The sequence below is a fragment of the Balaenoptera borealis genome, assembly GCF_965194805.1.
Source record: "Balaenoptera borealis genome assembly, chromosome: 3".
NCBI classification, from domain to species: Eukaryota; Metazoa; Chordata; class Mammalia; order Artiodactyla; family Balaenopteridae; genus Balaenoptera; species Balaenoptera borealis.
In genome coordinates this window covers 76,813,009-76,826,453 of record NC_138866.1, presented here as the reverse complement: position 1 = coordinate 76,826,453, position 13,445 = coordinate 76,813,009, and the positions used below count along the sequence as shown (strand labels likewise).

General features: G+C 41.7%; 1 protein-coding gene across 6 annotated transcripts in view; it reads left to right on the top strand.

The window, feature by feature from the left end:
- Positions 1-13,445, top strand: part of RYR3 (ryanodine receptor 3) — a 551,623-nt gene that overhangs the window by 426,589 nt on the left and 111,589 nt on the right. For all 6 annotated transcript variants that reach the window (XM_082384899.1, XM_082384900.1, XM_082384898.1 and 3 more), the window contains 3 exons: positions 5,775-5,944; positions 8,363-8,583; positions 12,251-12,341. In XM_082384899.1, coding sequence (XP_082241025.1) covers positions 5,775-5,944; positions 8,363-8,583; positions 12,251-12,341 — 482 coding nt within the window. The remainder of the gene's footprint in view (positions 1-5,774; positions 5,945-8,362; positions 8,584-12,250; positions 12,342-13,445) is intronic.

Here is a 13,445-nt window from a genome sequence, read left to right as displayed (position 1 = left end):
CGGGGCAGGCTGCACAGGCGAAGTATCTTGCTCTTCTTCTGGTGTTGAGGAGTTCCTCTCCTCCCAGCTCCAGCCGGCTGCTGTTTCCCCTGCTCCCCCGCGTTGAGACTCCCGTACCCCATTTCCTATAAGTACGGCTAGTCCAGACCTCGCTGTCTTCTGAACTCCAACCCTCTGGAAGGAGGCTGATGGATTGGAACCAATGAGATCTCTCACCAGACCTTCCTTCTCCTTTGCCTCTGTGCCCCCAGCTTGTGCAGCCAGCCAGAGCGACAAAAGGATAGGGTCTGACCCAGGCTCCCTTGCACCACAGTACTATGTACCTCGCAGCCATGGATCATATAGAGTTTTCCCCCTGTGCTACATGTGACATTCGGCATCAGTCCTTATTAACTTTACAAAACCTGTACTCTCCCCAAAGCGCACAGGTTCTCCATGTCACTGCACCTGCTATCCAGGCAGTTTCCTCTTAGCTGACGGAAGAATTGAAAAGATAGCATGATTTTGTTATAGAGTTTCCCAAAACTAGTGTTCCAAGGAACATTTTTATAAAAGAGATTAATTGGTGTACATGTCAGCAAGGGGTTTGCAGTCAGCCACTTTGGGGAATCTATGGAATATATCACATTTTTTCCATCCTTATTGAGATATAACTGACATATAATGTTATATAATTTTAAGGTGTACAGTGTTATGATTTGATATTGCAAAATGTTTACCAAAATAAGGTTAGTTCATGCATACTTCACCTCACATAATTACCATTTGTTGTTGTTGTTGTTACGGTGAGAACATTTAAGTTCTACTCTCATAGTAACTTTCACGTATACAATACAGTATTGGTAACTATGGTCACCATGCTGTATATTAGGTCCCCAAAACTTATTCATCTTATAACTGGAAGTTTGTACCCTTTGGCCAACATCTTCCATTTCTCTCACTTCCCCCAACACGGGGTAACCATGAATCTACTCTCTGTTTCTATGAGTTCAGTTATTTTAGATTTGACATATAAGTGAGATTATACAATACTTGTGTTTCTCTGTCTTATTTCACTTAACATTATACTTTCAAGATCCATCCATGTTGTTGCAAATGGCAAGATTTCCTTCTTTTTATGGCTAAATAATATTCCTTTGTGTGTGTTTGTGTGTGTCTGTATATATGTGTATACATACCACATTTTCTTTATCTATTTATCTATGGACACTTAGACTATTTTATTTCTGTATCTTGGCTATTGTGAGTAATGTTGCAGTGAACATAAGGATGCAGATATCTCTTTGAGATAGTGATTCCATTTCCTTTGGCTATATATCCAGAATTGGGATTGCTAGATCATTTGGTTGTTCTATTTATAATTTTTCTGAGGAACCTCAACACTGTTTGCCATATTAGCTGCACCAATTTATATTCCCACCAACAATGCACAAAGATTCCCTTTTCTCCATATCATCACCAGCATTTGTTATCCATTGGTTTTTTGTTTTTGTTTTTTATAATAGCCATTCGACAGGTGTGAGGTGATATCTCATTGTGGTTTTGATTTGCATTTCCCTGATGGTTAGTGATGTTGAGCATCTTTTCACGTACTTGTTGGCCATTTGCATGTCTTGGGAAAATGTCTGTTTGGGTCCTTTGCCCGTTTTAAATCAGATTATTTGTTTTTGTTTTTGCTGTTGAGTTTTTTTAGTTCCTTATATATTTTGTATATTAACTCCTTGTTAGATATATGGTTTGCAAATATTTTCTCATATTCTGTAGGTTGTCTTCTCATTTTGTTGATTGTTTCTTTTGTTATACAGAAGTTTTTTAGTTTAATGTAGTCCCACTTGTCAATACTTGCTTTTGGTGTCATATCCAGAAAAATCATTGCCAAGACCCTGTCAAGGAGCTTACCCACTATGTTTTCTTCTGTGTTTCCGGAATTTTTCAGTTTCTTCTGCATTGTCCAATTTGTTGGCATATAAGTGTTCATAGTAGTCTCTTCTGATCCTTTCTATTTGTGTGTTATCAGTTGTAATGTCTCTTCTTTCATTTATAATTTTATTTATTTGAGTCTTCTCTCTTTTTCTTGGTAAGTCTAGTTAAAGGCTTGTCAATTCTGTTTATCTTTTCAAAAAGTCAACTATTAGTTTTGTTGATAATTTTTATTGTTTTCTATTCTCAGTTCATTTATTTCTGCTCTGATCTTTCTTATTTCCTTCCTTACAGTATTAGAGTATTCTGGATCTGACTATATACTTAGCTTTAACAATGTGTGATATATTTTCATATTTTTTCATGTTATTAATTACTATCCCTTCATTTCAGTTTGAAGAACTCCTTTCAGCATTTCTTATAAGTGAGGCCTAGTGGTGATGAATTCCCCCCACTTTTATTTGTTTGGGAAAGCATTTATCTCACCTTCATTCCTGAAATACAATTTGCTGGGTACAGTATTCTTGGTTGGCAGTTTTCTTCTTTCAGCATTTCGAATATATCATTCCATTCTTTCCTGATTTGCAAGGTTTTGGCTGAGAAATCCACTGATAGTCTAATGGGGGTTCCCTTGCATGAAAGAAATTTTTTTCTCTTGTTGATTTTAAAATTTTCTCTTTGTCTCTGACTTTAGACAGTTTTATTATACTGTGTCTTAGAGAAGATGGTTTGGGATTGAAATTTGGGAGTGACATATCAGCTTTATAAACTTGGATGTCCAAATATCTCCCCAGGTTTGGGAAGTTCTCAGCCATTATTTCTTTAAATAAGCTTTCTGCCTCTTTCTTCCTCTTTTCTCCTGGGACTCCAGTGATATCTGAATTGTTTCTCTTAATGGTGTCCCTTAAGCCCTGTAAGACCTTCTTCATTCCTATACATTATTTTTTCTTTTTGCTCTGCTTACTGGGTAATTTCAAATTATCTGTCTCTGAGTTTACTGATTGTTCTGCTTGGTCCAGTGTGCTATTGAAGCTCTCTATTGAATTTTTCCATTCAGCCATTGTATTCTTCAGCCCCAGTATCTCTTTTCTGTTCTTTTTCATGTTTTTAATGTTCTGTTCTATCTCTTTGTTGAACTTATCATTTTGTTCTTGTATTGTTTTCTCTGTATTAAGTTGTTTATCTGGATTCTCTTGTAGCACTCTAAGCATGTTTAGAATAATTATTTTGAATTCTTTGACAGGCAATTCATGTATCTCCATTTCTTTGAGTTCAGTTACTAGAAGTTTACTGTGTTCTTTTTGTGCTGTCATGTTTCCCTTATTCTTCATGATTCCTGTAGCCTCGCATAGGTATCTGTGCCTTTGAAGAAGCAGTCACCTCTTCCAGGCTTTATGGACTGACTTTGGTAAAGAAAGAGCCTCACCTTCAGGTGGGGTTCATTAAAGTGTACTGTGACCCGAGGTCTAACGGTACAGGGCACCAAGTACGGGGGTGTGCGGCAGCTTCAGGTCCAGAGGGGGCATGATGTCTTATTGACTCAGGCCACTGGGGTCAACAACACTGACAACTGCGTGGACCTTGGCAAGTGCTGCCTGGGGTCCGCAGTGGCTTCAAGGGCTGTTGGGGTCCTAAGCGGTGCTTCTAGGTTCTAGTAACTAGGGACCAGGGTAGGCAGTGGTGGTGGCCAGAGCCAGTGGTGCACATACACTTGGCTGCAGGGAGCAGCTGCAGGTGACTGTGTAGTGGCAGAGGCCAGCTGCAGACACACACGTAGTGGCAATGGCAGGGACCAACAGCAAAGACCAGAGCCGACTGTGGGTACACTAGCACCTGCCGAGACCCTGGCTATCAGCGTGCACTCCCGTGCCTGCAGGGTCTCGCCTGGGTGCACGCACAGCAGTGGAGGCCAGCGATGAGAGCTGGGCTGGCAGCGTGCAGGTGCACAGCTGGAGTGACTAACCCTTCAGCTGAAGGGGTCTAGGTGGCATCTTGTACTTGCACGACCACAGAGGCTGGGGCAGGCTGCCAGTGCGGATTTTGGGTTCTGGCTGTTGCAGGAGAGGCACTGGGGAGAGAGTCAGGTGACTGGGCATCTGTGAACACAAAAACCTGTGGGACAAAAACTGATGAAATCTGGATTTTGTGGCGGCTGTGCTGGCTTTTGGTTTCTTCAGTGGCAGAAGCTGCTGGGTCCTCAGCAAGCAGGTCACTGGGAACCACAGTGGCTCCTACTGTGTGGCTGATACTCGTAGCCCCTGCCCTTCTTCCTTGTTCCTAGCCATCTCTAGACATCTCAGCTTTACCAGTCTTTGGGTGGGGTGAAACCAAAGCTAGTCCTTCATGCAGGGCCCCCAGAAGGCTGGGGAAGCCGATCACCCAGCTCACTCTCGCTTTCTGGCAAAAGGAACTCTTTCCAGCTGAGGAGTTTCACTCTTGCCACTGCGATGCAGGCAAAATGAAGCTACCCTTCCTGCCCTTTTTGTGCACTTACTCTCAGAGTTTTTGTTCCATTCTGTTGAAGTTTCTTAAGTGGATCCCTGAGCTCTCCCAGACTGGTTTGGTTCATGGATAGGTGTTTAATTGTTGATCTTTGGGGGGCGGGTGGCAAGGCTGGGGTCTCCTACCCCCCCATCTTGGTGACATCATTCTTGAATATATCACATTTTGTAACTTCATGAAGCACATTAAGATTATTAAGGCTCTGAGAAAACATATGATAAAGAAAATAAATGTTGAACTCAGTGTTTCCCAAACTTTTTGAACACAAAGCACTCATTAGTATCCGGTAAAAATACTGTTCTTCAGAACACCACGTGTCTGAGAGATTAATTCAGCCTCCGATGTTTGCAAACAGCTCCCCCTGGTGCTCAGGGGAGGAGAAGCAGGCAACCTCCTGTCTGGAAGGTGTCTTCTCTCCTTGCTCTACCAGAGCCCTGCACAGGTGCCTGGGCTGCATTAGGTTCTGGGCTGGATAGCGCTAAATGTTTGCGGCTCTCAGGGTGCCTTACAAAGTACAGTATTTATATATGCTGTGACTTTAGCTTGATCGTTTAGGGGCTCTCTTTCCTAGTTTTTGGTGTTAACAAAAGGAGGAAGACTTTCTTTTTTATCCTCTTTCAAGATCCTTTTTGTTCTCCAAGTCAAGAAATTTTTATTTTCTTCATGATATTTCCCCACTTTATCTTTGAACCACTCTATTAAAATAAGGTTAGAATTCTTGGATGATCTGATCTAAATTTCACCCAAATCAAATAATAGTTTCTAAATACTGAAAGAGTATTTCCTCAGTTTTGTGCTATTTATGTTACAATGGCTGTAAGCATGACAAACTTTTCAGTTTAATCTGCTTTACATTTTTCTCCCTCACTTTCTTCATCATTCAACAAAGCAATAAATCAAGCCCTGATTCCTGGCATTTACCCACCAATTTCAAGCTCCCAATGTGATACCACTGAGCATGGAGTTGGACAGAGAATGCACATAGCACCCTGTTGTACTGTGCTTCCAACATACAAATACAACAGATATAAATAACCTCAAGTATAGTTTATAGTACAATAATTAGGAAGTGGTGATCTTTGAGTACTTGTTACCTTTTAAAATATAATATACTTAATTGCAAATCATAATTTTTAATAATGGGCATATCTAATAACTGGCTCACAAAATTCCTGAAATTTTAACAGTCAGTTCTTCCAAGCCAGTATAAGCTGACTCTAGCACAACAGTGTATTATTTCTAAAATTCCTGTTTCTTGTCAGGAGAACAAGCCATAGCCAGACAAGCTCTGTGTTCCACTTGAGACTGTGGAGCTAGAAAAGGGGAAATGACATTCTCTGTGTGTCTTTCAGATGGATCAGTCAGCGAACCAGATATGGCGGCCAACTTCTGCCCCGACCACAAGGCACCCATGGTGCTGTTCTTGGACCGTGTTTATGGTATAAAGGATCAAACTTTCCTGCTCCACTTGTTGGAAGTTGGATTTTTACCTGACTTAAGAGCCTCTGCCTCTTTAGATACAGTAAGTGGTTAAAATAAGAAAAATTATTTTTCCATCATTTTAAATGATTAACATTGGAATTAGAAGCGAATAGTTTCTATCTACTCACTGATTACATACTAACAGTTTGCTTTAAAGGGTGAGAAAATAGAGGAACCAAGAAATGGCAGATGTGAATTTATTAGTCCAGAGACTTATGTGTAGGTAAACTGGACCTCAGATATTCAGTCTAGCTCCCTCTAGGGCAAGGCTTCCCAAGCTCAGCACTCTTTGAGGTGGCGGTGGGGAGCACCCTGTGCATCGTAGAATGTTTAAAAGCATCCCAGGCCTCTACTGGTACTACATACCCGTAGCACACCCCCCCAAAGCAATTCACCAGAGGTACCCTGGGAGACAAAATCTCCCTCACGTGAGAACTATGGCTCTGTCACTTATGAAAAAGGATGGCTGGCAGCATGATAGGCTGGAAGTGCTCTTCATACTCTCACTCCTTAAGTTACGTGCACTGACCATCAGGAAGGATAGTCCGAAGCTCACGGCATGACAAGGTCAATGTTAGAGGCCAAGTGCAAATCCAAGTTTGGAAGTCAAGTGTGAGGTAGGGTAATCCAACATCAAGAGACATCAAGACAGGAGGCCCCAGGAGTTAGAACACATAGATGCCGGATGCCCCAAGTCAGGATGAAGCAGAGAGATAGTGTACCAGGAGTCCTGGGTCCAAGGAGGAAAGACCAATTAGATCAGCGTAAGTTTTCAAACAAATCTTGGCCAGTTTAGGGTTGTTTTTAAAGAGCCAGTGGCATATCTTCTTGATCAGTCATAAAGTTTCTCAAAGGCTCCACCTGGTGTCCAACAGCAATAGAGGTCTGAGCACTGGTGATGAGTGGTCAGCTAACCAATATCTTAACTGGGGTGGATTCCATTTGAACGAGTTACACAGAAATGGATGGGGTCACCCAGAAATGGAAAGCAGTATGAGCTCCAGTCTGAATGGGAGCTCTGTCCCTAGCTGTGGCATGGAGATAAGAAATGGTATATCCATGAAGGCATTAGAGGCATATGGCTGTTTTGTAAAATTAAAACAATGCTTTCACAGCGATTTTTTTGAGGTTTCCTATAAATTCCTTGATTTAAAATATTAAAATATTTTTAACTTGTGGGACATTCCCAAGTTTCCTGATCAAAGCATTCAACTTGTTTATAGACCAAATAAACAGCAAATACTATTCTAGAATTTGGCGTTCAAATCACATGCTTGTCTACACACCACCTACCACAAAAGACGTTTTGTATTCAGTTCCTCAGCACACACATTTTCATGCATTCTCTTTTGAAAACTTTTAAGCCACCGGAATCAAAGCTCTTCCTTCCCCATTTTAACAACTCTGTCTTTTAAAGTGATAAATGTGGAAGATTAGCTGTTTCTTTCCATGTGATTACTGCAGCTCCTAGAAGGCAAACTTTTGATAATTAATAGAAACACCCAGAAATATGTACCATTCAAAGAAAACAGTTTATCAGATCATAAGTTAAAGGAAATGTGTTACAGATACAATGGCTGTGATCATGACAGGAAATAAGGATAATATTTCATCTCTCTGGACCTCAAGGTTTCTTTGGCAGCTCTGCACTTTTCAAAGATGGTAGTTAAGCATGCTTTGGCTATATTTAGTGTCACTAAGTGGGCCTTCCTTAAATCTAAGGAAGGCCCACTTAGTGACACTAAATATAAATGAGCAAGAGATAACATTGTGCATGAGGATTACAGCAGAGTTTAAGAGGAGGCCCTTGATGTCTATTCCTTGTACACTTTTTCCCCATGCAGACTTATGTTCCCTTCAGTGATGTCTTCCCCTCATGCCAATTATCAGATTGCAAATTGCTCACAATGCTCAAAAATTAGGTGATGGGGGTCAGAGCTCCACTTCCTCTCTGTAAAATTGTCACACAACCAGTGAGTTTGAGAGCTTGCTCAGCTTGTAACCGTTTACTAATCTCATGATCGCAAGAGGACAGCTTGTGAGTCTCCACACGGTGAAAACAGAGAGCGAAAACCAGAATAATAATACAGTAGCCTGGCAGTTGGTCTTTGCACATATCAAGGGTGTTGGGTTAGACTGGTCATCAGCTGATTTTAATAAGCGTTTAGGCTTCTTCTTTGAAGGGAACAGATGTTTGTGGACCATTTGGAATGAGTTAGCACCAGCTAGCCTTTGCTTTTCTTCTGTTTATTGTTTCTTTTAACCTGATTCTTTTTCATTTAAGATGCAAAAGAGAAATAGATCTCTTTAGACCAGGTAGAAAGTTGTTCAGTCTGTCACTGTGAAACACGCATATGTGTACACCTCCCCGCCCTGCTAGATGAGAGCTCAGTACAGGGGGAATCCTGGCTCTGTTTTTCCCAGGAGACTAATCAGCATCTCAATCTTCTTTCTTTAGGTTTCCCTCAGCACCACCGAGGCCGTGCTGGCCCTGAACAGGTACATATGTTCTGCCGTGCTCCCACTCCTCACGAGATGCGCCCCTCTCTTTGCTGGAACAGAGCACTACTCCTCTTTGATCGACTCTACGCTGCAGACAATATACAGGCTTTCCAAGGGCCGTTCCCTCACCAAAGCTCAGAGGGATACCATAGAGGAGTGTTTGCTGGCCATTTGCAAGTAAGTACCCGGTCTTATGTGCTTCACTTCCGTGTACGCACCCACATCAGCTGCATTGAATGGTGTAACCCAAAACCTGGTGAATCTAGTCTGAGGATATGCTCAGACTCTAAGGATATGCTGGGTCCCCTACTTGCTACAGGCTCTTTTTTCTTTTTTTAAAATTTTTATTGAAATATAGTCGATTTACAATGTTGTGTTAGTTTTGTATACAGCAAAGTGATTCAGTTATACATATATATATATATATACATATTCTTTTTTTAGATCCTTTTCCATTATATGTTATTACAAGATATTGAGTATAGTTCCCTGTGCTGTACAGTGGGTCCTTGTTGGTTATCTATTTTATATATATATATATGTATGTATGTATGTTTTTTTTTCCCCACACTATTTTTTAAATATTTATTTATTTATTTATTTATTTTTGGCTGTGTTGGGTCTTCGTTTCTGTGCGAGGGCTTTCTCTAGCTGCGGCAAGCGGGGGCCACTCTTCATCGCAGTGCACGGGCCTCTCACTATCGTGGCCTCTCTTGTTGCGGAGCACAGGCTCCAGATGCGCAGGCTCAGTAGTTGTGGCTCACGGGCCTAGTTGCTCTGCGGCATGTGGGATCCTCCCAGACCAGGGCTCGAACCTGTGTCCCCTGCATTGGCAGGCAGATTCTTAACCACTGAGCCACCAGGGAAGCCCTGTATGTATATTTTAAACCGAAACTTCTAATTTATCCCACAGGTTCTTTCTGATCGCCTCTCCTTTGAGGCTTATCTCTCGCTCTGGGGAAGTGAGGCCGACAGCTCGGGTTCTAGCCTTTAGGGCTGGTGAACCAGGAGATGAGACTGATTTTCAAGCCTGAAGTATTCTGAACTAATAAGAACTGAAAGGACTGACCAGTTGTTTATTTCTAGGCAGGCCTAGCCCCCTACCGCATATAAGAAATAATGCTTTAGTTCCTAAAATAGAGCCAGAAGCAGATTTTCCTATTCTGAATGAGTGGACCTTTACACAGAGGCCAGACTGTAAAAGTGTCAATCAAACAACCTACTCTAGGCCTCACAAGGCCTGAAACGAAGAAAAGAAGGCATCTCCAGTCCCCGTGGGGAATGAAGGGCAGTAGCTTTCACCGCTACAGATGAGCATCAGGGCCAAACAAGGAAGAGGGTAAAGTCACCCCCAAGAGGGGAGATTGTCAGGAAACTCCATCAGGACTGGTTGGGTCAAAGGAAGAAGGACTCTTCCCGTGGTGGGTCTCAGCAGCACAGTCTAGGACCAGGCTCTGATGTTTAAGCCAGTGGCTTTCCACCTCAGCTATGTATTAGAATCACCTGGGAGCTACTAAATAAATACCCCAATGCCAGGCCACACCTCGGCCCAAAAAATCAAAACCTTTAGGGCTGAGAGCCAGACCTCCAGCTTGTGAAGCTCCCCAGATGATGCCATGATGTAGCCAAGACCGAGAATCACTGCTGTAGGTTGTCCTGGAGTCAGGACCAGCAGGTGCCCCCCTTTAGCGGCCAGCTGGGTCTGGTCCTGATTCTTGTTGAATGGGTTGTTTCCTAGTCACACAAGAGGTGACTGCTCAGTGAGGGGCTAGGGCTGCCTAGAAAAAAGGAATTGGTCAGTCCTTTTAGGACATCAAGTTAAAAGGCAATCTCACATTTCTATTTCAAATGTAACAATGGTCCTTTCATTTTAAATGCTTTATTAAAATTAACCTCTATCTGCTACCTTTCTATCATCTAAGGCCTACAGGCTTCAACTGCTTTAGGGACCAAACTGTGTCATGCACAGTACTCTTTGCCTAGGGTGTGGAGTGGAAGGTGGGAGACCTCCACCCAGGCCCCATAGAAGGGGTTTCTCTCTGAGATCCTCTGCCAAAATCAGGCCCTATACTCTGACACCACTTCATTCATTCCAATGTTATTAGAACTGGCAGAGAATTAAGCTCATTTGAATACTGTTGGTCTTAGAAGAGAGACAAAGCTTGGTAAACACACTATAGGCCTCTAGGAATTAATAGAGTGACTAGGGTTTCCACGCTGGCACTTCAAAAGGAGGGACAAGAGCCCCGTTACTGGTGTACATGGGCTCCTACTTTTCTTCTGAGTAGTGGTCAAGGGAATAAACAGTGAGTCTGCACAGAAAGAAAGTCTTCTATCAGCATCGATTCTGTAATTGGCTGGTAGCCACATCGATCACAGCTATAGATCTTGTTCTACCTTTTGCTGGATCTGAACTCAACAGGTATCTTAGAAACCAAACCAAAAGTCCTGTCTCCCAGCATAAGCTGTTTCCTAGTTTAAAAAAAAAAAAAAAGTCATGGCGAGACTGATGTTAGCGCAAATGTTTTTAAAGAATCAGATCAGACCTTGGGGAAATTAGAATTTTACATCAAACCAAAAATAGAGCTCACAGCCCTATACCTGTACTCCTAGGAGCTTCCCCACTCCTCCTCTTAACCATCTGAGCTCTAGAAACACAGACAAACTGACACTTACATAGATTTTTAATTTATTTTTAGTAAGTCAGGAATTAATCAAGTTAGAGATTTATTTTATTCCTTGATTTTATTCGTTAGTCAATCTAAGGTGATATTGCTAATTGGGTAAATGATGTAAAAAAAATGAGGAACTTTATATGCTTATAATTACTACATTTAGAGACAAGTTTTTTTTTTTTTTTGCTATATATTATGCCTGACCTCTTCACTCCAGGGCTTTTTATCGCAAGGCCAGCTCTACCAAAAGTTGTGAAACAGATGAACTTTGTTGTCCGTCTCCATTCACGTCCATGCTTCTTGTTGTGGATGCCTCCAGGGCTTTCTTTCCTGGCATTTTTACATTCAACATCAGTTATTAACTTTGCCTCCATGGCTCTTAGGCATCTCTGAAAGGGGCTCATGGGCTGAACTTAACGTGCCAAATTGTGTGTAAGTGTGTATTTTCACTGGGAAGAATCCAGAGGTTCCACTGAGTTTTGAAAGGTTTGGCAATCTGAAAATATAGGCTAAATCAGCGTTGCTCATCTCTCCTTTCTCTATCTCAGAATTTACTTTCACCCAATACCAAGGCCATGAATGCTTTGATAATTTGATACATTGTTCTCTAATTACTCAATTTGCCTTTTAAAGGAGTTTTTTTGAGGACCGACCCTTAACCCAAAGAAATGATTTCAATAATGAGAATATCAGGGATCAGGTAGTAACTCAGAGCACGCTTCAGATCACACCAGAAGGTGGCCTCAGATTCCACCCGTGCAGCTGATCACCTCTAACTTCTTCCTTTGCAGAGTTCGGGAGGATGGTCGGTTCGTAGCAGTGGCTCTAAAATCACCTGCACTTTCTTTCTGTTATAGACTTCTTTGTACATAATCAGTGGCTGTATTTTGAGTGTGCATCAACCCTAGGACATCTTGTCACATGGTGATTGGAATTTAACCTTAGGGATCTCAAGCCATGAGCCCACTCCCTCTTTCTGCATTTTAACTATACTCAGTTTTTAAAGTGTTTTATCATAGACTGTGGTTTATCCACGATCTTTTGATTTAGGAGCTAAGTGTTTTGAAGCTTAGCTCTAATATATGGTTATCGCTGAGTATTCCTTTCATTCCCTCTTCCTTATTTTTTTTTTCATTCTATCCTTTTGTTTTTCTTATTTCATACTGCAGTCACTTGAAGCCTTCCATGTTACAGCAACTCCTGCGACGTCTAGTTTTTGATGTGCCGCAACTCAGTGAATACTGCAAAATGCCTCTGAAGGTAAACCTCTCTATTGTTACAGAAAAAACAGTCTATGGCCCAGGAAACTTGCCTTGTAAAACATGATCTTCACAACTGGGGGAGCAAAATACATCTTAAATGGGTTTTACTCCTTTAAGTTGATAGCTAACTAAATACGATCTCCAAAATCAAATCCCTTCTTGAGTGTCAAGGTTGGAAAGAGTAGTTCTGCTAGATTCATTAACTGCTCCAATTTTCCTTAATCGATTTCTACCAATTACTTGTTATTTAGCAGAGGTTAGTGAGGGCACTTGGATTCTGTACTTTCCTGCCCTAATTAGGTTTTCAGAATGTTTTTAATCTCAAAAAGCTTTGAAGGCCCTGTGATTCTTCATTTAGGTACAGAAAATAAAATGTCCCTTTTCTATTCCATACTGTGTTGTGCTTTTTTTTTTCCTTCTGTAACAGGTCCTCTTTTTCACTTTTTTTTTTTTTACTTCTTTTCACTTGTTTTATTAATGAAAAGTAAGGCCACAGAGCCCTCTCTTTGCCACCTGATTCCTGATTTTCTCACAAATTACCAACATTTCGTTGCTGGTATAGGGAGCATCTGGGCCTGGGTAGAAGGACACCAGAATCAGCCCCCACACAGAGGGCAGTGTTTTTCATCTTTTACCTCTGAGGCACCTGCCATATTAGCATATTCAAAAGGGTCAGCAGTGGCCAGCCCAGTGATTTCAACAGAACTTTTCCCTCTTTTCAGAAATATCAATAGTTCAAGCAAGGATTTCAAGAAGCATTTTACCGGGATAAACAGAATTCCCAGAAGCCTTTAGTTCATCCTCTTTCTCCACACCAGGCAGAAGACAGCTTGTATGATGTCAGAGATTCCACAGTCCTCCATGGGCTCATTCTTCTATCTAACCCTAACACTCCCAGTTTTCAACCCAAAAAATCCTTTAGCTAAAAACCACAGTTTTTACAGTTCAACCTGGCATTGCTTCCTTGGCAGACCTGTGCCGTCAGCTGGATTCTGGCTCCCAAAGAAACATCATCGATAGCCCTCAATAAGCTCACCTTTACCCCTTAGATCAGAGGGATTTTTCTTGGAGGATGTGGATCCCGCCGGCTGAGATGGGACCA